Consider the following 26,956-nt stretch of genomic DNA (forward strand, 5'->3'; position numbering starts at 1 on the left):
GTTAGATTTCTTTTGATTTTAATTTGTAAGTAACATTTTATTATCTGTATTAATCATGAATTGCAAAAGGGCAACAGAAAAATAAAAAAATGACTAGAAACACAACGGAACTGAAAAAAGAGATTGTTGAGAAATATGAAGGTGGCACGCGTGTTCGAGATTTAACGAGATTTAACTGTTGCATTCCGTATTCCAAGAACGACGATATCTACAATCGTGAAAAATAAAGACATTATTAAATTTGCTAACGTTGCGAAAGGGGTTAAATCAATTTCTAAACATAGATTGAAGACATTAGATCATGTTGAGAAATTGCTTTTGCTTTGGATAACTGAAAAACAGTGTGCCGGCGACAGCGTATCAGAAGAAATTATTTGCGAGAAAGTTAAAAAGGATACATGCTGTCTCATGAAAAATCAAGCAGAAACTAGCGAGGAAAGCGAGGTGTTTAAAGCCAGCCATTTTTTTTTACATGAGAACGGATTAATCATTTCTACATTACTTCTTATGGAAAAGGTTGGTTTGGTATACGTCCTATTCGGTATAAGTCCAAACACCAGGAACAGATTAAGGTTGTATACCGAGGTTCCACTGTATATGAAAGTTGTTCAATAAGTTGTGCCTCCTGGACTTTAACTCATTTATTAATTGATGAGAGTGAAAGATATTACATTCAAGAGAAAATTTGAAGTTCCTGCTTCCAGATGATGTAGGCATTTCTCAGATGGCACCACTGACTTTGTAGTAGTTGAATGCAAAATGTCATAATACACGGACAAACTTAAAAACAACTTGCTATAATCAAATTTCTGATGGCGAAAGGTGTTCCACCTATTAATATCCACCATCAAATGAGCGCTGCTTATGGGAAAGCTTGTGTTGATGTTAGCATTGTCAGGAGGTGTGTGTGGACTGTATGCACTGGCAACTCGAGCATGTTGAGTCTGAAAGATAAGGAGCGCAGTGTACACCCTACATATGTGTCCACCCCAGAGCAGGTGGCACATGTGATGAACCAATTCATGGTGGTTGTGGACATTCTTGGCATATCACTCAGAACAGTGAATCCCATCATAAACGACAAACTTGGGTTCAAGAAAGTTATTCCAGGTGCATGTCTCAGCAAATTTGATGCATTATAAAGCCAAAGCCAATAAAAACAATCTCCATTGCATCATCACTGTGGATTGTTTTTATTTTTCAACAACATTTACAATTGTTTAAGACACAAATCCATCTTTGTGTTATTAGAAGAAGGATAAGGTGTGAATGAATAAAGTCTTAGAATGAATAAATACTAAGTCAATATCTATTGATTCAGGTGGCAATGCAATCAAAATATTGTTGAAGTTGACACACACTGTTTTCTTACACACATACACACACTATACAATCTGCATCATTTGGCATTAGTCATTCTGGGCTTTTCTGATTCCTTTTAAATTTTTCTTTGTAATGATATGCTTTTTACATTTCTATTCATATTTCCTTTGCAATTTCTTTGACATTATGAAAATTTTCTTCAACCAGCACAGTTATCGACTTATAACTTTACAAATTTTATTTTATCAGTTATTATTGCTAATTATTGTTGTAGTCCTGTCATTCTGTACAAATTTACACCAATTTCAACATCCTATCTCTTTGCAATCCAAAGTTTCACTGCCCAAATGCCACAGCACATCACATCACAATTTCCAGTGTTTACATGCAGTGCTACCCCTCCTCACACAGCTGCATAACCCCACTTATCCACCATTTAAAATAAGGATGTTTAATAAACCTTCTATCCAACAAAATTTAAATCATTAGATTATCATTTAAGAGATGTAATGCAACAAATTTTGTCATTTGTTTGGTCACTCCAGTTTTCATAGACCTACCTATACCTAACTGAATTTAAAGACATGTTCAAATCAAAAAGGAGTGAGAGAAACGGGTGAATTTTGCAATATTTATGGATTCCCTGACTTTTCCTGCTAAAAATCTTATTACCCAACTTTCCAAGTCTGTACAAACCCTGATTAATTTAAATTGATTAAACTGAAATCATCTTTGGATGTGTAGTTCCAAAAAAATCATAGTGTAAAATCAAGAAACATTAAATTGAAGCCAAAGTTTAATTCTTTTAGTAGTCCAACTAGTGCTCCAAAAAATGTATAAGCAGGATAAATCTTAAAATGGGATTCCACTGTCTAATGAAATGACACAATAATAAAACTCAGGAAATGTCCTGCTTTATCAGAGCTGAAAGTACTATACATCAAAATCAAAGTACTTTAGTGCAAATAAAAAACATTATTGAACATATTACACCTGGAGTTAATGTTGCTAATTAAATATCAGTAAACATTCTCCAAATTTAATGGAAAAAAGCATCATAAAAAAACCTAGAACTATAATCTTCCCCTAGTGATTTTCATTGGGACTTGAATAAATATTAGAAAAATTATTGTTGAGATTACAGATAAAGCAAATTAAATTTTTAATTTAAACAAATTTAAGGTTTACTGTCTTGTAACTACAAGATTTTGTATTACTTATGCAAATGTGAATACTAGTAGCAAAGTCAAAAGTTATGCATTATTAAGAAAATACTTCATTTAGAGAAACTTATCTTGTATTATCATTTAAAGACAGAAAGCATGACAGAACAATTTCTCAAAATAAGAAAGTATGATTAAAAAAAGTAAAAAAAATTAAGAAAAACAGGATGAATGTGATGCCTGCAATCATTAATTTTATATTAAATAAAGAAACATTTTTTACTTTTTATTGATATCAAATTAAAAGGATAAAAATGCATTGCAATATATTATATTTATGAATTTACATATCTAGAAGCCTTGACATGGTAATAAAGAGGGCACATGAAATTGGACTATACTAATTTTAAACAAATGAAAAAGTATAACATATATATACATTAGTTTCTAAAAGTTATATAAATATAGAAAGTAATATGATACTTATTATAAGAACCTAAATAATCAATCTAACAAGATATATTAATTATTAATTGCTTTTGTACTTTTGTTTTTTCTAATTTTCATTTATAATTACAGTGGTGCCTCGTATAACGTACGCCTCGAATAACGGATGCTACGAATAACGGACTTTCCGTTCGGCAGTTACGTGAGACGAACAATGGACTTTTTTCGAACAAGTGCGAATGATGTTTCCACTCTTTTGCCGTTGCCAATGACAATCTGCTATTTTTAGGATATATTAGTATTATTAGAATGTACTATTAGTATATCTGAAGTAGAAATGCAATGTAATATATGTTGATGATTTAAATAAACATTAAATGTAATGTAATACAGTATATGTTGACGATTCAAATAAACGAAATGTAATTGTGTAGATGCCGAGGTGGCGGGACGAAAAGAGGTTGTAAAAAACAAACGGAGCGAGAGTAGCTCGTAGAAGTGTTTAGTGATCTTAATTAATAAAGAATTATTCGTATCATATAATCTGGCAAGTTAAGTCATTTATAATGCATCATGGCTTCTAAAAAAAAAGAAAACAGAAAGGTGATTTCAATTGAAACAAAGCAAGAAATCATCAGGAGTGAAAGTTGACAAAAACTTTCTTGTCGAATGGGGAGAGGTTCAGGAGTTTACCAACACTCATTATCCAAACAGAGCTGAGGCCAACAGGATCAATGATCTCTACGATGACACCTTTGTCCGTCATTTCCGACAGGTGTTAAAGAAGAAAGAGAAACAGACCACCTTGGTCATGTTTTTCAAGAAGCCAGCGGGCAAAAAACAAAGGATGGAACAAGAGAAGTTGACCCTACAAGTTCCGGTAGCCTCTCCTGAATCTGACTCAGATTAAAAAACAATAAAAAAGACCCGCTGCAATGTGTAAAAAGTCTGTATCTGTATGAATGTGTAAAGAAAGTGTTCTTCCACCTCCTCCTCACAACATCTGACTATCCGGCATAATTGGTGTCTGCTCCATTTTCATTTTTTATGGTACAGTACGGTTATTTTATGCTGCGGAACGAATTATATGTTTTAACATGTATTTCTATGGGAAAATGAGTTTCGTATAACGGACATTTCACTTAACGGACGTGCACCTGGAACGGATTAAGTACGTTGTACGAGGCACCACTGTAATTTTATTTGATACTAGTGATACTTTTACTTATTATAATAAACTTTAAAAAACCATAAAACTTACTTTTTAAATCATTATTAAAATGAAAATTTCCTTGTCTAAATTGCACTCCATGTATTACATAATTTACTATTCATTTTCGTTATATTCAAATTTTCTTGAACATTATTACATTATTCATTTAATGCAAAAAAACTTACCAGGTAGAAGTAAACCTGCTGCTACTGCTTCTAAAACTCTTCTCAATGCATCTCCAGGACTTAGAGGTTGTCCAGAACTACTTATAACCTTTTCTACTAATAATTCCATAGCCTACAATTAACAACAGTAACTTTTAACAACTATGAATGTGAAAAAAATCCAATATTAAAAACAAATCAAATATAACATTTTGAATTCTGTAAATATTTCTCAGACAATAATATACAAAGACATTTACATTTATTCTTAAAATAAAATAATTATATCCATCAAAATGAGTTTGTTCAAATAGTTTATATAACTCAACTTTAAAATTACAAAAATTTTATTAATTTAATTTTAAAATATTTATAACAATGAAACCAAATTTTGTTCCAATTGAGATGAAAAATTAGAACTTTTTAAAAGAATATTTATTTGTACATAAGGAATATCTGATTTCTTTATACAGGAACAATTGTAATTGCATTCTAAGTAAAATTTCAACATGTTAAACTTCAGCTAATATTCAAAAATCAGCAATTTCCATCTAGTCAGTGCACTGTTAAACAGTACTGTTAATCAAATTTTCTCATACAAATACACTCAATTCTGTATTTAAAAAGTTTAATTTATCATAAATTAAGAAAAAAAATTCATTCTCTTTTTACATGATTTAATCAATTGATTAAGAGAAACTTAGTATTACAGTATAGATGACACTTGTTTTACATTATTCATCTCCATATTGTTTTTGATTTCAATTAAAAAAAAACTTTCTGTTGAATTATCCTAATTATATGTCTAACTTCAATAGGGAATTTGTCTGCATTTTGAGTTTGGTGTTTAAAATAAAAACTACCTTCTTAATGTATAAAAAAACTTTTAATAATAATTTAAATAAAATTCATGCATGTATAAATTTACAAATTTCACTGAAAAGTCAATAAATAATAAATCATAATTTTCAAACCTTCTTTATTAATTACAACTGAAATATTTTTTTTTTCTTAACTATTGTTTGGTAGCCAAAGCATCAGCACCATGGGAGACTAGTGCTAATATGTAGAAACAAAAAAACTTTTGATGTTCATTTTACTAAATAATAGCAACAACAACATACCTTAAAAACTGCAATATTTATCATCATGAAGCATAAATGTTATAAAATAAAATTAAATATGATAGGAAACTTATTCTACTGAAAGTGCTTTAACAATTTATAAGTTTTACCACGTTTTTATTTTAGTAATATTAACAGAAAAAACCAGTTCCTGTTTATAGATATAAAATTTTTAATTTAGCTGATTCTTTTTCTCTTAATTATTAGAAAATAAAGTATCAAAGCTGAGTATGTTTTTAATAAAATAAAACCAATTACAGAGCTAATATGGTACAGACATGAAAAAATTTCAGCAAAAATGCAATGTGCAGAAGATATTCCAAATCTGGTAAATTGCAAAAAACCAAAGAAAATTAGCTAACACCATGTTAAACAGTTTATCAAAATATGATCTGTTCAATACAAATAAAATAATTTGACTATAACGTAATTTCTGATAAAGCTAGATTGCATGAATAACGAATTTTGATAATACATAAACTATAAACAGCCATACATGAGTATGAGTGAAAATTAGTGGCAATATAGCAGTGCACACTTATAAAATAATTGAATATCAGAAAGCATTTCCTATATTGAACATTAATTTAGTGTTTGTGCAGAACAAGAGTGGTAAGCTTATGAAACAAGTAATGCTAATGCATGAAGACAGTCTAAAGCACATTTACAGAATTAAATTACACAATGAGATAAAAATAGTATTGTGACTGTGTGTCACAATACTATTTATTAGGACTTAGGGATATCCTACCATATTGTTGCACAATGGATAAAGGTTTTTCATTGTGATCAAGAACTTGTGACAATGATCAGAATGCCCCCACATCAAAGAATGAACAAAATTGCATCTTCAATAGAAGATGCAGTTTTGTCCAATCTTTACTTGAATATGATAAATACTGTACAATGAGCCATTTGGCAAACAAAGCCAGAATTAGTAATTTTACTGTGTGCCATATTCCACAATGTTATTAGCATGCAAAAATTTGCAGAAAAGTGGTCCCTCATCATCTCCAAAACTGATAAGTGGCACAGATATGCCATAGCATAAACCATCTGAACTGATTCATGATGAAACACCATCAAATTTTTGCTATCAACAAAACTTGGGCATCAGTGTATAAGCTGGCACTAAACTAGCAATCAAATGAATGGTAGCATCAGAGATCTACAACTGTACAGAAATTATGGCAGGAACTCAGTAAAGTCAAAGTAATGCTGACTGCTTCCCCATGACACGGGTAGTTCTTCACCATACTTCTTGCAAACCATTCACAATTTGATTTGCAAGACAGCATGATAAATAAAGAAATACACCATCCTTTATGGTTATTTCTATTAAACCGTCTTCAACTAAAGCTCATAATGTAAACATCAAGAAAAAAATTATGAGATGATGTAAAGCATTTGAGGATGTGTACCATGGAAAGAAACTTTGGAATGGCAATCTCTCAAGTTTTGCACAGATTTTGTAGAAAGATGATATTGATTATGCCTTTCTGTTATTTCCTCTAAATTACAAAAATAGTTTGTGTTAAGAAACACCTTTAAAAAAAATGTATGCCAGCGGTTACTGCAATTTTTGCACCATTATATAAATCATTCATTCTTTGATTCCTTTATGTTTAAATTTGTTATTTTGTGTTTTATCCTCTTTATATATATATATATGTATATACGTAGTACGATCCAAAAGTTCGGGGACTTGGCTTAAAATTCATTACCTTAAAAAGTTTATATTGCCGATGCATAACCACCTTTAAAGTAATCACCTTGGGCAACGATACACTTTTGCCAGCGCTCATATAAATTCTGGAAGCACTGCTGGAAGCCATTTTTTGAAACCTCCCATAAGACCTCCTGTGATGCTGCTCTCACCTCATCTGATGACACAAAACAGCATCCCTGCAAATGCTTTTTCATTGATGGAAACAAATAAAAATCACACAGGGCTAAGTCCGGTAAATAAGCAGGGTGTGGAAGCACATTAATTTGAGTTTTGGCAAGAAACCGTTTGACCATTTGGGACCGATGTGCAGGTGCGTTGTCATGCAGAAGGTATCAGTCTCCACTTGCCAGATCTGTGGCAGTTTACAAGGAATGGATTCCCTCAAATGACATAAAATGTCTAGATAATGCTCCTTGTTTACTGTTCTGCATTCGAGAATAAATTGTAAATGAACAATTCCTTGAGAATCAAAAAACACCTCCATAATGACTTTTCCTTTGCTCAGTGCATGTTAAGATCTTCCATTAAAATACGCTGGCAACTAGTCTTTGATAAGTGAGTAGCCACAGCAACTTTTCAAGGGTTTGGCGACAATCTGTGCAAACACGTTGATAGACCAACTCAACATTTTCCTCGTTCCGTGAAGTCGAAGGTCGGCCAGAGCATTCATCGTCTGCAATGGATTCTCGGCCCTCTTTAAAAACGGCAATGCCATTTGTACACCTTTGATTTCGCCATGGCAAAATCACCGTACACCTTTCTTAGCAATTTTAAAGTCTCCGTACGTGTTTTACCTAACTGCCGACAAAATTTAATGTTACAGCACTGTTCTCGAAATTCCACTTTTATTACATCGCAAAACAAAGATAACTATCTCTGAAAGAAAACAATAGCACTCGCGATTTAATCATGTGACATGGGTGAAACCAACCCCTGAACACGTAGGAAAGGTTTGATAGAATCAATTTCATATGCTATAACTTCAAATACATGCTTTTGTTGTCATACATTACTGCAGTCCCCAAACTTTTGGATCCTACCATGTATAAAGATAAAACAAAATAAAACATTTTGTAATTTAGTTATATAATTACAGTAGAGCGTCGATTTTCCGAAAGTCAATCATACGAAAGATTTTCAGTTGGCAAATTAAAATTTTCGCCAGTGCTGTGGAGCTTCAATCTTTGGCTATGTCTTGGGCTACTCAAATATTTTACATTTTTGATATTAACATCTGAAGTATAATTTTTTATTGTTTTTATATTTTTCAATATATTTATTTTGTTTGTACAAAATAAAAAAATAATTTTTAACGATACAATAGTCTTCATTAGGCTTAACATTGACAAAAATTCAACGCAAAGCGACACGCAACGGAGAGAAATTTCAACATGGGATAAATTAATATATTTTTTCGTACATGATTTGTTATCTGAAATATCAGTTATATGAACAACCCCAGTCCCCAATTGATTCGGAAAATCGACGCTCTACTGTACTACTGATATATGTTTGTGCATTGTAATGCTCATTTCTAACATTTTGATTTGCTCACATTTTTGTCCACTTTCATAGTCAGTTATTTAGAAAATTTTTTGACTGTATCTGTTATATTTGAAATTTATTTTACAAAATCAGGCATGTAAAATAAACTGCTTTTTAAGTTAAATTTACAATCAAAATACTTATGTTATTAATGTTAAAATAATTTATTAATTTTATTTAGTTTTTCATTGTGAATCAAGCATAATTTTCTTTATGAAATTATTTTCTTACAGATTTCTATTGTAGCTTTGATAAAAGTATATGGTAAAAATTTTAAAAAGCATAGAAAATAAACCATAAACTAAAACATAAAAATCAAATAATAACTGTTAGATTTTTATGATAATTTTGAACTATACAAAAAAATATGAAAAATTTGCTAATACCAAATTAATTAATTAAATTAATAATAAATAAAATTGTTAAACTTTCATCCACATACATCTTGTTTCACTGCTAATTTATGAAAAGAATAAAAATTTCTTTCTGAACAATTTTTAAAAATAAAACAAATTACATTTTTGTACTCACCCAACTCGTTAAACGACCCCAAGTGGGAACTCTCTGGCAAAGATCCCTCAAAATCCGAATAACCATGACACATGACTGAAGACCACTCGCTCTAGCCTAAAGAAAACATTTCTTGGTATTATTTGATTATAAAATTAACTATGAAAATAGAAATATTGTTAAAAACTAAAACATGCACTCTTTCTTAAAGTTTAGAATTTTCTATTTAGAAAAATTGATATTTATTAAAGAATTTAGAAAAATACTAATTATGGGGAGTCACAGTTTCACACAGTTTTATTATTATTTAATTATTAAAAATTTACCCTTCTTTAAATTTTTGAAATTAAAATTTGACTGTATAAAATAACACTGTGCTACCCCATAAACTAAAAGCCAACTTTCCAGCCTCATGTATAATGACAGCCTCTGGTTTACAGCCTCAATCTTTGAATTTGCTATTTATCAATATTTCATTTTTACTACATGAATTCCTATGCATTTATTTAATGATATTTTTCCCCATTAAACATTTAAATTCAGTCCATTAAATTGTTAATTACAACTTATTTGCTATCATCTGCATTTAAACAGGATCTGACAGAAGTTAAAACATAGAAAGTTGATACTATCTATAAGATATTTTTTCATTTCCTTTCTAATCTCAGGAGAGACAGTCATAATTGACAAATATTTTTAATTATAAAAAAAATCATTAAAGTTTAATTAAAAAATTTATTTTAGTCAAAGCTTCCGGCTTTGACTAAAATATAAGAAAAACAATTTTCATCTTTTCTTTAATATGATTTATTACAAAAGATAAATTTCTCTATTATTGATAACAGGCTATCAATGTTTTCACTTCCCAGAATTCAAATCATAAAACCTTTTTAAATTCCTATCTGCCATAATTTTATAAAATTCTATGACAATGTTAAATTTTTATATTTACACTAAATTTGTTCTGATCTGTATAGAAAATTGTTTCCTCCTGTTATAGTATTTGAAACATTGCAATATTCAAAATTTTGAATAACTAAGTTGTGATAAACAAATTTATTATACAAAGCACTGAACAATTAAGTCACAATCATGTTAAACAGGAATATTTTAAAATTATTAAACAACAAAATTAAAGTACACTTAACTGTAGGAAAAATTTTTTAAAAATAGTTATAATGAATAGAAACATATACTTTATATTCATTACTTATAAAGTAAATTATTTTTTCTACCATTAATTGTCTACAATCTTCTATAAATATTCATAACATATGAAATTCTAATTTTGTACGTTTAATAATACTTAAGGTTTACATATTAATTTCATTACATCTTAAAAATTATAATTAGAGTTTAGTTTCAATTCATTAAACACTCTCGTAGTTTAAGTTATTTGTCGAAACCGTGTCTTCTTTTTCTTGTTTCTTCTAATTCTATGTCACGACTTGGTGCATTTATCGACACTTGGCAAATAATTCCATCATCTACTTTTAATTCATACAGAAACGCATTTCGGGCTTTCGCCCCTCTTCAGTCTGTTACATCGATAGTATACGGTATCCAACCGTATACTATCCTATACTATCTTATACTATACTATACTGGATACCGTATACTATCGATGTAACAGACTGAAGAGGGGCGAAAGCCCGAAATGCGTTTCTGTATGAATTAAAAATAGATGATGGAATTATTTGCCAAGTGTCGATAAATGCACCAAGTCGTGACTCTCATAGTTTATTTTTTTATTCACTAAACACTTTAAACTTTTTTTGGTTTGTTATTAGTTTTTATCTTCAATAAATATTCTTACAAAAATTGAAAACTTACTTCTGACTTTCATAAGTTATAAAAATATCTAAAGTGATAGAGATGTACTCAAATTCTGAAACACACGTACTTCAATTTATAATACAGGAGGTTTCAAAAAGAATCATCTGATTTAAAATGTTTATATTACAGGGCTAATCTTCAAGTTTTTTTACATACTAAATCATAGGTGCTTAATATGACCTCTTTGGATGCATGGCATATGCCCAAACGTTAGTGAATTTCATCCCAAACTTTTGTGAGCATGTCTGGATCCATTGAATGCAGCACGTGGATGATGCCAATCAGCAGCCACATAAAACTCTAGAATTTTCTCTTTCTAACAGTAATTTTTAATTAATTTTTTTTATCTGGAGCAGAGGTTTTTAATTTTAAGTCCATAGATATATTCCAGAAGTTCATAAGCTTAGATATTTACTTCCTTATTGTAAAAAATTACACCTTTACTTTCATTAATTAAAACTAGCATTTCCTTCAATTGTCAATGTAACCAACAAACCACAAAAATATTAGCAGAACCTGTAATTTTGTCACTAATAAAAATCAGACATTTTTATATGTTACAGTTGTTGCAGATATCTCAAATTATTATTTATATTTATTTCTACTTTGAAGTTACTATTAGAACATACAGTACTATAATGCAAACTTGATTCTTGAATGCTTTGATATTCTGCTATAACTGCTTTATAATTGAGCTGTTCACTTGCCAAATTGATTAACTCCACAAAACAAAAAAAGTATAAAAATTGATAATATAAATTAGTTTTTAAAATTTCCTTTAAACTTTAAATTTAAATAAACATTGCAGAACATATTTTTATATATTGTTATATTATAGCTATGCTTTAATATAATGATATATAAAATTAGTTATGCAAAAAATTTGAAAATAATAACAATTATATTAAGGATTTACAAACGTAGTTAGTCAATTTAGCATGTGAACAGCTCAATTATTTCTTTCTCTCTCTCCTAGTATCCTTCTATTCTATATATTTTTTTTCAGAAAATATTTTTCTTCAGACATTTTGGAATCCCAAAGCTATAGCTGAACCACAAACCAATATTGTTAACAATATTTTTCTTACACAGGGTGATAAATATACATCAAAAAGTAAAGCACTAACTTTTTAACCCCACTACCCACAAATTTTGGATAACCTAATCCAATAACATAATCCTAATCTGTATTGAAAATACTTTCAAATGCATCTTGTGGAGAGTAGCACAATCTTGTATAAAGTGATATTTCTGGACAAAATAATTCCTTGCCCAAAGGAAAAATTTGGTTTCCAAGAAACTTTTATATATGGACCCGTGAGTCTTAATGAAATTTAACTATACAGCACTCGACATAATTGCTGTCCATGCTGTTATCTTCACTGGATACACTGGCTTGGACACAGTGACTCGTGGATTCAATGTTCCCCAAAATTGAAAGCTTATCTTGCTTATTAACATAGCCATCAAGATGAAAATGTGTTTTGTACGTAAATATTCTTATTGGCATCAAATGTCCCACTTGGTATGAAATGATCTAAGTGCTCTGGCTATCTGTTCATCATTAGGATAACATGCTTAAACAAGAAAAAGCTTCTGGTCCTTGCTTAGATCAATCATCTTGTATTCATTTAATTAAGTTAATTATTATGTCATAAAAAATGCACTTGTTTACTAAGCATATTGATACTTCCTAGGTGTTGCTACTATAAAATAATATATCATAAAGTTTTTTCAAATATGATAATATTTGAAAAAACTTTTTGATACATTATTTTGTCATCCTAGACTTATATATGATCTATTGAATATTCCATAGACTTTGTTGTCATGAAAAAACAAATATTGTATAATACTAATAATTATATCTATTTCTATTACAGAAATTATCAATATCAGATCCATCTGCTTTCTCATCAATATAATCTAGTTACTAAAAACTGACTGTGTTAATTGCAATGTATAAAAATAGCCAAAAGTACTAACATAAAATACAATCAGTGATATTACACACAAAATATGTTCACTTCTTTCATTTTGTATAAAGAGTGCATAAAAACAGAGCAGCCACTATTGTAATTAATGAAATTAAGACAAATATGCATGCCCTTTATAATAAATATGACTATGAATTAATAATTTACTATATTTTCATATTTTAATTGTTAAGTTTACAAAATACATAATAACCATTTCTTTATCATCCTTAATCTGCTTGAAAGTAATAACTATTTGTTTGTACTAGCTTCATTATGTCTTCTGGAGATTGTTTTAATGTTTAAATTTTGTATATATAATCTAATGACAATATATTGATATATTTTTCATAGCTTTACCAATCATTTTAAATTAGGACCATCACTAATATAATTTTAAAAAATTAATATAACTTATAAATGTAAGAGATTTTTAACTGTGATACTAACTGCAATATATAATTTATAAAATTATAGCTAACTTCAACATCATACAATTAACCTCCATTAATCCAAATTCCACTCCCCCTCCTTTAACTACAGGCATACCTCGACTTACGTCGTTCCCGATTATACGTCGCTTGTTAAAAAAGTATATGGAAAAATAAAAATCAAGTTTAAGTCATTTCATTCGACTTTACGTCTGTCCGCCACAAATATTGAAGTCGTAATATCACTAAATGAACGTTTAAAGCACATAAAATCATATTAAAATATATACAAGTATGTACTGTATTTATTTGTTTTTGTACGCTTAAAATAGATTTTTATTAACCATATATTATTAAAAATGCATTAATAAATAAAATACAGAACCGGGAATGGTAATTTATGGTTTAGCCTAGTGATAAGTAGATTCGGAGACAAGTAAATTCGACTTACGCCGTTTTTCGACTTACGTCGTTTTCCTGGAACCAATTACCGACGTAAGGCGAGGTATACCTGTATTTATATCAAGTTAATTATAAAATGTATCAAGTTTTAAATTCTGTTTAATTATAAATTAATCAAGTAAAATATGTATCATCATATATTAATTAAACAGATTAATGAAATCTTCTTGGAAGAGTGCCATTAAATATGTTTTTTGGTTCTTTTACAAACTTTCAAGTTTATGACAAAATCATAAAACAAAATGACTCAGAAACTGCAAAACCAAAACTAAATTTTGATTTGACTTTCTTTCCTTTATATATAATTCCCATTAATCTACTTTTTAATAATCTGACCATTTCTGTACAGTAATTAATTCAGATTAGCAAAGCATGCTATAGTTTAAAAACAAATTATTACACATGAATATAACTATTTTTTAACTCTTAATATTTAAAACTGTTTATCATGCAAACTTCCTAAGTCAAAAGTTCACATTACATAATAATTCATTCCACAATTTAATCTTATTCAAATTATAGATTATCATACTACAGAAATATGATATATTATCTCAACACTTCAGGTGATTTGGCAATGAAATATAGTAGAACTTCTCTAACATGCACTCTTCACATCTGGATAATTTTTATAATAAGGTATAAAAAAATATGCAATTTCATTACAATAGATCTCTCTTAAGCAGACATTCTTCATTGAGATAATGGGGTACAATCAGTGTTGCCAATACCTCAATGCCTACCACTAAATGTCAGTTTCCTCTCTCAACCTTTGGACCAAAATTTAATTAAAAATTTTCAAATATGATCAAATGTTTATGAAAAAACACAATTGCAAATGTAAATTTCTCAAATCAATATGAAGCAATTCAGTATCTTCTAGGTCATTTCATGGATTTCAAATGTTTAGGGGTTGTTCTGCCAACAACAATCCAGAATTGCTTCTTCAAAGCTGAATTTCCTTCCAAAAAATTTATGCTTACAATATTATAGAAGTTATCACAACTATTCTCAAGACAGGTCTCATGAATGCAATGGGATTTACGACCACTGCAAACTATTACATTGACATAGTCCACAAACTGATACAAAAACAATTCTTCAGCTACTTTGAGATTCAAGAAAGGGAGAACAAAGAAAGTAACAATGATGACTTCACAGCCAAAATGAGACAAGCCACCAATAGTCATATAGACATGACACAAACCATGTGAGTTCAAACAGTTTCACATCAATAGAAAAGATGCAGGTGGTACAGAGTTAACATAAAATTTAATTATGCAGAGTGAGAAGCAATTGCTAAATTGTAAGAAACAAACAAACAAATTAATTTTTTATAATTATTATCAACCCTCTTAAAATAAGTCACCACTTACTGTAATGTGTCATATTATATTTTTGCATGATATGGGTACTTGCAGATATATGTTCATAAATAAAAATAGTGCCACTACATTTAAAGAATATTTCATTTAAAAATAATTTTTATGTAACTTCTCTATAATGGACAGTTTCTTTGGTTTTGAAAATGTCCATTACAGAGATTTCATTTTATATAAATACTATTCTTAGGATATGTTCATAAAGTCGAACAAGTTAAACAAGAATGACGTCATTGTTATTCTTATTTTGTTAGATTTTTCAACCGATTTGTTTATAACTAAATGGTTGTTTCTAAAATTGAAGATATGAATGTTGCTAATGCAGCCTTATCCGAAATATTTTTCTTAGATTGCTTCAGGTAGACAGTTATTTCAATCATTTCACCTTTTAATTCACAATTTAAACACTCAAGTAGATTTAAAAAGATTGATATTGTCGGGCACCATTTTCTTAAAGAAGTAAACTAACTCTTTCCTTTGTGAACTTTGTTAGAGTTTCGTTCGAAACATCATCATCGCAGAGCATGCACACTGAGCGAGACTACTACTTTTTGACCGATTCATTTCTAAATGAGTTAAACACATTCGTTTAACTCATTTGACTTTACAAACATAATGCAACACTAAGATACATCTGACAATATAAGAACACAAGAATTAAAGAACAAATCACTAATGAGCAGTACACTGAATCTAACATTACATAGGATAAATCTAATTATTGTCATGGTTTCTCTGTCCTATAATGCTCCAACCAGAAACAACAAAATAAAACTATTTATAGAACTTGAAAGTGTGACTCAGAAAGTTGCATACAGAATAAATAGTACAGAAACAACTTCAACATGCATGCATACTTTTATGATTTTCAAGAGAATCAATTTCCTTCCAAATGTTCTCTAGCAATGCAACACAACTGTCTCTATCACAGCAATAATTCTGAGCTCCAATTCATTGAGGGAAGTCACAGAAGTCTTGTAAACAATGCTCTTTACATATCATCATAGAATGAAATCAACTTACTTAATTTCAAGTGAGTGTGAAGGTAATGGAATTGGTGCACAAGACACACACAGCAGAATGCATGTCAAGAAATTCTTGGTCAGTCAGATACCATTTTTCAGGAATATCACTTTTGGCTGATAATCTTCTAATGGAGGTAACAAATACAGATGTAGCATTTCCAAATAGGTCACCATGTCACTATTATTTCCATAAAGTTGACTCAAAACTTCCAAATGAGGCAAATAAAACTGTTACCCTTTCATATTCAGTTCTATTTTGTTGTTTCCAGATGAAAAATTATAGAATGCAAAAGCTCCAACAATACTTATTTAGAATCACACCAATTCATACTTTAAAATGAAAACAGAGTACCATAATGTTTAAAAAAATTATACATGTACTTAATTTTTTAATGCTGTTTAAACAAAATAACTGCTTAATTATAAAATATCAACAGATTGTTACTTTCAATGAAATACAATGAAAAAGAAACTAAAATTATAAATTAATTTTTATCTCAAATGTTTTCAAAGAATCTCTTCCATTTATAAACAGTGTAATCCCAATTTACAGGTTTATCTCATTCCTAAAAATTTCTTGAAAATCAAAATCTTATAAGTAAGGATGAGCTTATCCAATATTTCTTCTAGTCAAAATTTGTATTTCATTCTGGCATAATATTACTTTATCCATGTTCCCTAGATAATAGAGCATAAACTGTTACAAAATACTGATTTACCTATCCTTGAATGATTAACATTTTCAATTATATTTAATTTAGAATGATGTTATTCACAATTATATAAAAAAAATTAGTATAAAATGAGAATTACAAACACAAAATAAGAGAAGCATATATGTAAGTTACTGTATATTTCTAATTTACTGGTATGAAAATGCAGTTAGTTAAGACAATAAAATAAATAAGCAGATAATAAGTAAAACAGAACTATAATCACCAATAAAATGGATATAAACTTTACTAAACTTGTAAGTACATGACATTAGAACAAATAGAACTATTCCTGACAAAGGGATAACACAATTAAAGCAAAGAAAATAGACTGAAATCTACAAGCAATTGCTTGTAGGTTTCAATCTATTACAGTACACAGGAACAATCTATAACAGTACACAGGAATTTCGAGAACATCACACTCGTAGTTAGAATATAACAAAGCACTGATTATCTGATATCAGGAAGGGCAATTTTGGATAACCAATATCTGGTAGGAAAAGATTAAAAACAAATATCTAAATAAATAAAAAAGGTTAGTGTAGAAATTTAATACATATGAATAATAAGAAATAATCAATAAAAAACAAAATCTCTCTAATTTGTTAAAAACAAGCAATAGTTTTTCATTGTAATCTGCAATGCAGAGATTAAATTTCAACTTCAACGTAAAAAATACATAATACTAAAATATTAAATAAAGTATAGTACTCATACAATAATTATTTATTACAATTCTTTTTTGAAAGAGTCACATATTTTGCTTTATTTTACACAATTCTTTTATTTTTAGCTCTGATAAATTCCTGTCTTGCTTGATCATTGTGAAAGTTGAAAAAATCTACTTGGGATTGCATTTTCTAACAATGTAAATGCCTGTATTCACTAATCATGCCTTTCTATTTGTACCATAATAAATAAAGTCTAACACTATTGTTAACAAGATAGCACAATAGAAGGCTTGTAGAAAATTGCTGACAATCATTATTATGTAAAAGCTTTGTAATTTCTGGGATTAGTACTCTATGAAGTCACTTATATTGGTCAATGCTTATCGTATCAAATATTTCCTGTCATAGATGGAGAAGAGAGAGAAAAGAAAAACAGTCATTGTATTGAATTCTCATATATAAGGGTCACATATGTTTTTCGAAACTTCTAAATTCATATTCATTGTAAAATCCAATTTACATCTCTATTCATCTCTCTTTGTCAATTAACTATTTCAATTAAAGTTTGTCAAAATTTCAATTGAAATGTCAGAAGACATTTCAATTAAAGTTTGTCAAAATTTTCTAAAGGCTGATAATTTTTCTAATTACAAAATTAAATAAAAAAAAAAATAATTTTTTGTTCTATTTTTTAAAATTAACATGGGAGTTGATAAATGAAAATTACTTTACTTATTAGATTCATTTTATTATCTTCACACTTATTGGTCTTTAAATCAAGTTTAAAATGCACAATAGTTGTTCTTGATGAATGATTTAAAATTTTCTATCTTAATCACAATAAAATAATTGGGAAAATGACATTTTCTGATTATAGAAATAAAGATTTGTTAAAATATGTGCAAATGTTCATTTTTCTTTTAATTATCTTATATAATGATTGGAAAACACTATAAAATATGGATAAATTTAAAATTACTTAATGAAAGGATTACAAAAATAAAGAGTACAGTAATACCCCGAATTATAAAGTAATGTGAACCATAGACCTTTACGTAACTTGAATTTATAAATTGCTTAAGTGTAAATACATAATTAATAACTCAAATACTATATTTATTATCATATGTGTAGTGTACATATATTATTTATTATTATTCTTTGTATAAGAGAGTTGTTTATGAGAAAGAGTGCTTGGTATGCTTGTGTATGTGCTTACAATTAGACTGCAAAGTAAAGAATTAGCAGGACACTAAAGTAATAAATAGGTACAGTGCAAAAGAAAGAAAGGAAGAGAGAGAAAATGAATGAATGAATGTTTGAAATAGAATAATTCTTTGTAAAATTACATGTTACTCTACTCAGTTTTTTTCTCCAATTTTTGAGATTTACATTTTACATAACTGCAAATTTACCTAAGTCTCATGTTATGTAACTCAAGGTATTAATGTACTTAAAAATAATAATTTTTATAGAATATAATGCATACAGATCAAATCAAACTGCCTGTAACTGAAGATCACTATGTCATTTGTTGATTGTATCACTGCATAACTACTGGGTCATACATATTACTCAAGATTCAAATTTACTCAACATTATACTATTCATACTAACTACATTATACTACTTATGTTCATGAAACTTTAAATACAGTGCATGCCTAATGTACCTAAAACACAAACATTCTGATTCCAACAAGTTTTCAATGAATATTAATAACTAGAAAAATTTTACAATTTTTGATCAGTTTATATATAGACTTGTAATTACTATATATTTTCTTTTCAAAAGAAGATAAATTTTAAAACCATGATCAGTCTCTCCAGATAATTTTTTACAATAAACTTTTTAAGCATCTTATAAAGTCATGTTTAACTTCTGCTAGACCCTAAATAAATATTTCATTTATATTGTGTGGCTGTAAGTTTCATCGAAGGTGCCTCATTAACACTTCGTTCTTGGCATGTCAAGCATTTCACACAAACCCGAAGTGAACTTAAATATTAAATTCAATTATTATATTAAAAAAAAATATATAAATATATATCATCCCCACCAAAAGGAGAGGATATCGTCATCTGGAGTAATTGGAAGAAAGAAGTAAATAATAAAGCACACAGACATAAGGCTGAAAAGCAAGAGAAGTGCAAACCTGGAACCACTTGGCATGACGTAAGGCGGCCAAGGCCTCCAGGCATTTCTGCCTGTCCAACACATCCGGCGGGTCTTTTACACTCTCTAGAAACCAGATGGTAGAAGATGGTCAATATCAGAAGGCAGACAAACAGAATGGGTGTTTGACCTAATGAGGATGATGGTGTTCTGCCAGGATTATTCAGAGGTAAATGTCAAGGAAGGAGGAGAGAGAAAGGATTAAAGAAAAAAACATAAGGAGGGAGAGAGACAGAGAGAGAGAAGATTTTTTGAAACAGCTGAAGATTCAAATTTAATATATATTAAAAAAGAAAAAAAAATACAATGAAAAAAANATATATTATAATTAACGTTGCTGAGAAGGAGAGAGATAGTTAACCAGTTTCATTTTCATTAACTTTTAGTAGGCTTCCTTAATATTGTAAATATTCCAATAAATAAATTTGGCATTATGAAAGATGCTATTGACAAAATGTGGATTATGTTTTTCAAACTTTGAAGAAAATATTGTGGAAAATAACATATTTCTGATTTAATATGATTTGACAAATTTTTTCATCAATAATGATAATGGAACTGTCTTAATCAAGCATGTAACCAGGAAAGTACTAATGGTGCTGTAGCACCTCCTTGATACCAAAGCAATCAGTTTTGTTTCTTTAAATATAATAGTGTGCATCTCATGACTTTAATTAAGTAAGAGTAAGCAACTAATTATAAAATAATTGAATAACATCCTCTGAAAAACAACATGAAACTCGTACCTTAGCTCTCCAGAACCTGCCATATTTGAGAATATGGATGCTATTCAAGCAACCATATTCTCAAAGTCCTGTACATCACTGATCATAATAGTCATATAACAAACGTCACAAATGTCTTATTTGGGTACAGATATAGTCCAAGTATCATTTCCTTATTTAGGATGAATTATGACATGTCAAAAATTTTTATTAGTGAAAATTAATTTGATTAATTGCTGTCTTTCAATATTGGAACCTGTCATTCATGTTAAAGGATGTAATAATTTTTGTAGTTCTTTTAACCAAGAGATAATTAGACTGATAATTATATGTTAATATTAAAGTAGAAAAATAATTATGTAGCAGATTAATATGCCTTGTAAACTATTTCTGTAGTATAAACGTTTAAAGAATATTTAAAAATGATAAAAATAAGAAAACCTGAAGGCATTTAGTATTTTTTTTTAATTTTGATTTTACCTAAATAAATCAATTTATTGAGTTATACATAAAGCTTAAAAAACATTAATAAGTAGATGTAGTAAAGAAGAAAAAAGTAATGAATAAAAACAATTTTTCCAAAAAATACAATGAAAAAAATCATTATGAACAGATCACTAATTGTCCATATTATCAATAAAAGACAGTAGAAACAGTCTAAAAATAGCTAGAAATGACAACCAGTCACAATTCATTATAAAATTATTTTGAATTGTATTAAAAAAGAAAAAAAAATACAATGAAAAAAAAAAGGAAAGAAGGCAGCACACCATTACATCCCTACAATGATCAAAAATCCTTTCAAGTCTGCCATAACATCACAGCACTCTCCCCTCTCGGAGATGGTACCTACAGGATTCTAGACAATAGTACTAAACAACAAAATATACATTACAATTCAAAATAGCAAAAAGTTATGGTGAAAACACCATGGGCATAATTCATTTAAAACTTTGGAAAAAATTTAATAAATTACATTACATATAATAAATTTCAAATAGAATTACTTAATTAATTAAAATATATCCACAAAAAGAGCATTCCCTGATTATAAATTAAATTAAAAACAAAGTTATAGCTAATTTGCTCTTTTTGGGTAATTATGGGGCTACTACTTTTCTAATTCATTATTATTATTTTTTCTTTTGAGGGGAAAGTGAATAGAGCAATTGCAGGGGACCAGACGGTCATTATGACTTAAGGGATACAGAGCAATTTACTTAGATTTGTTTTTATATTTATTTAACATTAACATTACCTATGTAATTCCATTAAAATATTATATTAAAATATAAATTATTTAATTTATTACATTAAATCAATTAAGAAGAATATTAAAAAATAGTTGCTAATTGTATCCCTTTACATATTGATCCCAAGCGTGCTCTCAAATTTTTACTTAAAATGAAGAATCAATGATGTAAACAAAACTTGCAGCCAGTTGTCTGTCCGACACACAAAAGCTGCAGTCCTACCGGCATTTGCTCCTTCTCCCGCACTCGTTTCCCTCATTATAGGAGATGTTAATGTAACTGTGATGGATATCTTAGGTTCTGTTATAGAATTCACCATTATCGCTGCTTCTTCTACACATCTTTTAACTTCATATTTAGCATCTTCAGAAACATTCTATAAATTTTGTCAATAAATGTTAGCATTTAAAATTTATCTTACTGTATAAAAATACAAGAATTTTACTCACTGCTAACTGCTTAGGTAAATTATCAGCAACCCTCTCTAATAATGTTCTAGTAGGTTTTTCAGAACACATAACAACTAGCTGAACTGACAGATCTCCAGTAAGCAGAAGACCCTTTGCTAAAACTCCTACTCTCATAACTCCTTTGAGAACTCTCTGTGGCTGGACTTGGTTTTCTTCTTTTTCTTGAGCACTGATAAAACATAACATTGCATTTATGTCATAGGTTCTGATAAATTTTTAATAATTATGTCTTACTCAGATTCCTTTTTCGCTGAAGCTTCTGGGTCTTTCTTCACTACAGTTTCTTTCTTTACAGAAACTGTAATGTCTTGTTTTGGAGTATCGCTAAATTATAAAACGAATATATAAGAATTTCCAAAATTAAGTTTTTAAACTGCATATTTCTTAAAATTTACCTCTCTGCAAGAAAATCAGAAACAAGTTTTAAAGCCTTCTCTGTATTAGTAACAATTTTCTGTACAGCACTCAGTTCTTCCTCCTTTGGATATATTTGTGTATGCTTGGCCATTACGTGACGATCATCTACTGTATCAGGACGTCTTGAATGCCCACTCTACAAGTAAAATTAAAATATTTTAACATTTATAAAAAAATTTTGATATAAACATGAATACAGAAAAATAAACTCTTAATTAGTTGACTATATAATCTTTAAACAAAAAATCTAAACTTAGTAACAATAAACTTTATATATTTCCTTTTTAAGTTAATTGTATTTTTCGCAAAACTGAAATAATGTCTAAATAATCATAGAAGTTAAAAACCTAATAAACATGAAATGTATATAAGTTTTTGTTTTTCAATTAAATGTTGCCCAATTTTCAGAGAGTTCTCTCAATCTTCAGCAATTTACATAAATTATCTTTAAAATAAAGTTCTCTTCAATCAATACAATTGAAATATGGAACAAATATGTATTTTGACTAAAGTTCAGATTACAGGATATTAAATAAGGGCATTGATAAGATGTCAGCAATTTGGAAAACAGTGTTTAAAAAAAGATAAGATAAGATTTAGAAGAGATTGGTAAACAAAGGAGTTTTAATTTTTAGTCAGTTAGTCCACAGTTTAAACTAATGGTATGAAGGACTTGAGCCATTGTTAGTACTTTTAAAACATCTGAATCATTAAATTTTCGTAGATAAAATGTCATTTTATGGAATAAAGATTTAAATATGAAATATGTTATCCAGTTTAATATTTAAAATATATTAATTTTAAAATTGTTCATTTTAAAAATAATTTAAACAAGTCATTAAAAATGGGAAGAGAAAAGTTCATCAGAATGATCGAGTCCTTGATTTTAGGCTTGGCATATTTGGCTGATGAATAGCCTAAAATCACTTTTTAAATGTCTAGATAATATACTTTATTTTTAAATTTTATGCCAAAGCAAAAAAAATTTTTTTAACAATTTCATAACACAGTTTTGTATTTGAAATGTTTATATCACTAAGCTAAACTGATATCAATTAATTACATATTGCAGTGTGAGGGTTAAAGTAACAATAATACACTGTATGGAACTACACTGAAGTTGAAAATTAAAATAAAAATATTTTGTGAAAAATTTTGTCTAAATTATCTGCATAGAATAATAACAAAGAATTCATAGTTAATGTAATTAAAATTATCTGTACTTTTTAATTTATTCTTATTAATTAATTAATTAATTTTAATTCCCTTAGTATGTTTAATATTTGTTTAATTATATGAAATAAAAAAAATTTATGGAATATTCCCAAAAAACTTTTTAAAATAAAAGTATAGATTTTCTTTATTGAACATTTAATTTTACTATTCACAATACAAATAATAATTTACTAATAAAAATTATATATAACAAATAGTTTGAAATGAAAGCAAGAAAAGGAAACAATGTTAAATTAAGTGTATCTTAGAAATGCAGCTAAAATCATGCAGTGACATCAAAACCCAGGGAAATGAGTATTTGCAGATATAGTAAACTCTTGAAAGAAAAGAAATATTCAAAATTTGCCATTTTGCATAACATTAATGTTACCCACATAAAATATTCTATTTCCTATTTGAATTCTTTGTACAATTTCAGTTAAATTCATACAAAAACTACAAATTATAAAAGAAAATTCCTAATTCAATATTTTTCACTTCATTACATCAGAATGAATTTTGCTAAAAAGAAAACCAAATCAAATACCCACTTAAAATCTAAAACCTTAAAAAATATTAAATTCCTCCATGATAATATTACAATATGTTAAAAGTTAAGAGAAAATCATTTTAAGAAGAGCACTTTTAAAAATGTTACTTCTCAAAAGTTTATTTAATATTTTATAAAAATGTTAAAGAAAGTTAAGAAATGCGAACAAACTACAAATATTTAAAGACATCTATATGTGAAAAAGAAAATTTCACACAAAATTTGTAATATTTTATTAATTTCTTTTAATTTACTTATTTTATACAACTAATCAAATTTTATTTTATTTGTTATCCTCATTTATTGAATATAATAATGTTAATTTTAACAATAAAAGATTTTTAAAAATCTATTTTTTTCTAAAGTAATGTATATTTACTTCTGAAAAGTTAATTGCTCAAATAAATAAAATGAAAGCTATCAAAAACAGTGCACACAAATATCATGTTGATTAATATGCATTTCTAAGTCTAACACTTTTTCAAATGTGTAAATAATAGATTGCAACAATCACAAGAATGCAATTTGATATATTATGGAGGATCACTATCAATTACTGGTAAAAATCATAGAAGTCAATTTCGTAAATGCAATTGTTAGTTTCTGGGTGCTATGAAATGTTTTAACTTTTTAATAAGTTTATCAAATGAATGAAAAATGAGAATTTGTGCTAAGTACATTAGGTTTTGCATTATATAACAGATTTAAAAATAAATAATCAGATACAAAAACTATATGGCTTATTAAATATCCTGTAATTTTTATCACTATTAAACTACAAATTACGCATTACAATATACAATAAATAATCTTTGATTTACAAAGGAAATCTAGTTATGCAATGATATTTTAAAAAATGTAAATAAGAAAATAAAAATACTTACTCCTGATGCACCAGGTCCAGGTGGAATAGGACCAAGAAAGGGCCTGGGTGGTGGTGGAGGTAGAGGCATCATCCGAATATCCCGTCCGTATCTGCGGTATAAAGATTCATAATATTCAATTTCCTCTTCATACCTTCTCCTTTCTTCCCAATACATTCTTTCCTCCTCTTCCATCATTCTAAAATGAAAAATTATAACTGTCTTCTAGAAATATTAAAAGTAGAAAACTCTGTACTTACCGCATCTCTTCTCTCCAACGATCTTCTTCGCGTCTTTTCCAATACTCCTCCTGCATTTGCTGTCGACGTAAACGTTCTTCTTGCAGTTTTCTTTGACGTAAACTTGGTTTAATATCAACCACAAGTTCTGGATTTACTTTTTTCTAAATTTAAAGACTCATGTTAAAATCATTGAACTTTTACAATGACTTCTTTAATACTTCAAAAAATAAACAACAAATATTTAGAAATTTTTGTTAATTGATAAATATGTACAAAGCATTTGAAATCCAAATTAAAGAATAAAAAGATAGCTATTATAATAATAAATTTCCATTATCTGATACTGCAATGGGCAGATTAAAAATATATCTTCAAAAGCTCTCTCTTTAATAAATACAATCATATCCCGTTAAAGAATCCGTCTAATGTCAATTGCTTTTCTCTCTTCTTCAAGATTTTTCAGAAGTAATTAATAGCATTGTAATTGTAGAGATTCCTAAGTCTATTGACTACAACCTGATTTGGATGCCATTCTAAGACTGTTGTTCTGACATCATCCCACTTCTTCAAAAAATGTTTAATAGCATATATTTACATTAATTCTTTTTTTCAGAAGAAAACATATCTCGCAGAGTTTCTTGGTGTTCTTCTGTCGTCAGATCTGTTTCAGGTTCCATTATGAGCTCTTCAATGTTCTTCATTTCTCAGATGTGATTTCTGTTACTCCTTAAGCTGCTTGAGTCTTTTTGATAATACAGTATCTTTCTTAGATAAGATTGAACTGCAGCCTGCTGTAGACTTGTTCAAGCCATACTGCCCAACAACAACAGACGCTTGCCCACTCTCTACCTTTGCTATTATACTCTCACCTTTCGAAAATAAAAACTAATGAAAACTTAACGAGTGCCTGCCCAACAGTCTTGCGAATACTATGAAAAAATTGTTTCTGTCAGAAAAATAAAAGANACAATGTTAAATTAAGTGTATCTTAGAAATGCAGCTAAAATCATGCAGTGACATCAAAACCCAGGGAAATGAGTATTTGCAGATATAGTAAACTCTTGAAAGAAAAGAAATATTCAAAATTTGCCATTTTGCATAACATTAATGTTACCCACATAAAATATTCTATTTCCTATTTGAATTCTTTGTACAATTTCAGTTAAATTCATACAAAAACTACAAATTATAAAAGAAAATTCCTAATTCAATATTTTTCACTTCATTACATCAGAATGAATTTTGCTAAAAAGAAAACCAAATCAAATACCCACTTAAAATCTAAAACCTTAAAAAATATTAAATTCCTCCATGATAATATTACAATAT

At 28.4% G+C, this 26,956-nt stretch overlaps 1 protein-coding gene across 3 annotated transcripts in view; it reads right to left on the reverse strand.

The window, feature by feature from the left end:
- The window catches only part of LOC111634619 (zinc finger RNA-binding protein-like), a 96,006-nt gene that overhangs the window by 5,654 nt on the left and 63,396 nt on the right, over positions 1-26,956 (reverse strand). For all 3 annotated transcript variants that reach the window (XM_023379448.1, XM_023379449.1, XM_023379447.1), the window contains exons 13-19: positions 22,736-22,893; positions 22,575-22,664; positions 22,320-22,509; positions 22,093-22,246; positions 19,873-19,958; positions 9,240-9,335; positions 4,332-4,443 (exon numbers count right to left, since the gene is read on the reverse strand). In XM_023379448.1, the coding sequence (XP_023235216.1) occupies positions 4,332-4,443; positions 9,240-9,335; positions 19,873-19,958; positions 22,093-22,246; positions 22,320-22,509; positions 22,575-22,664; positions 22,736-22,893 (886 nt within the window). The remainder of the gene's footprint in view (positions 1-4,331; positions 4,444-9,239; positions 9,336-19,872; positions 19,959-22,092; positions 22,247-22,319; positions 22,510-22,574; positions 22,665-22,735; positions 22,894-26,956) is intronic.

The sequence above is a fragment of the Centruroides sculpturatus genome, unplaced genomic scaffold (genome assembly GCF_000671375.1).
Source record: "Centruroides sculpturatus isolate CEXI.00-Female unplaced genomic scaffold, Cexi_2.0 scaffold950, whole genome shotgun sequence".
NCBI lineage: Eukaryota > Metazoa > Arthropoda > Arachnida > Scorpiones > Buthidae > Centruroides > Centruroides sculpturatus.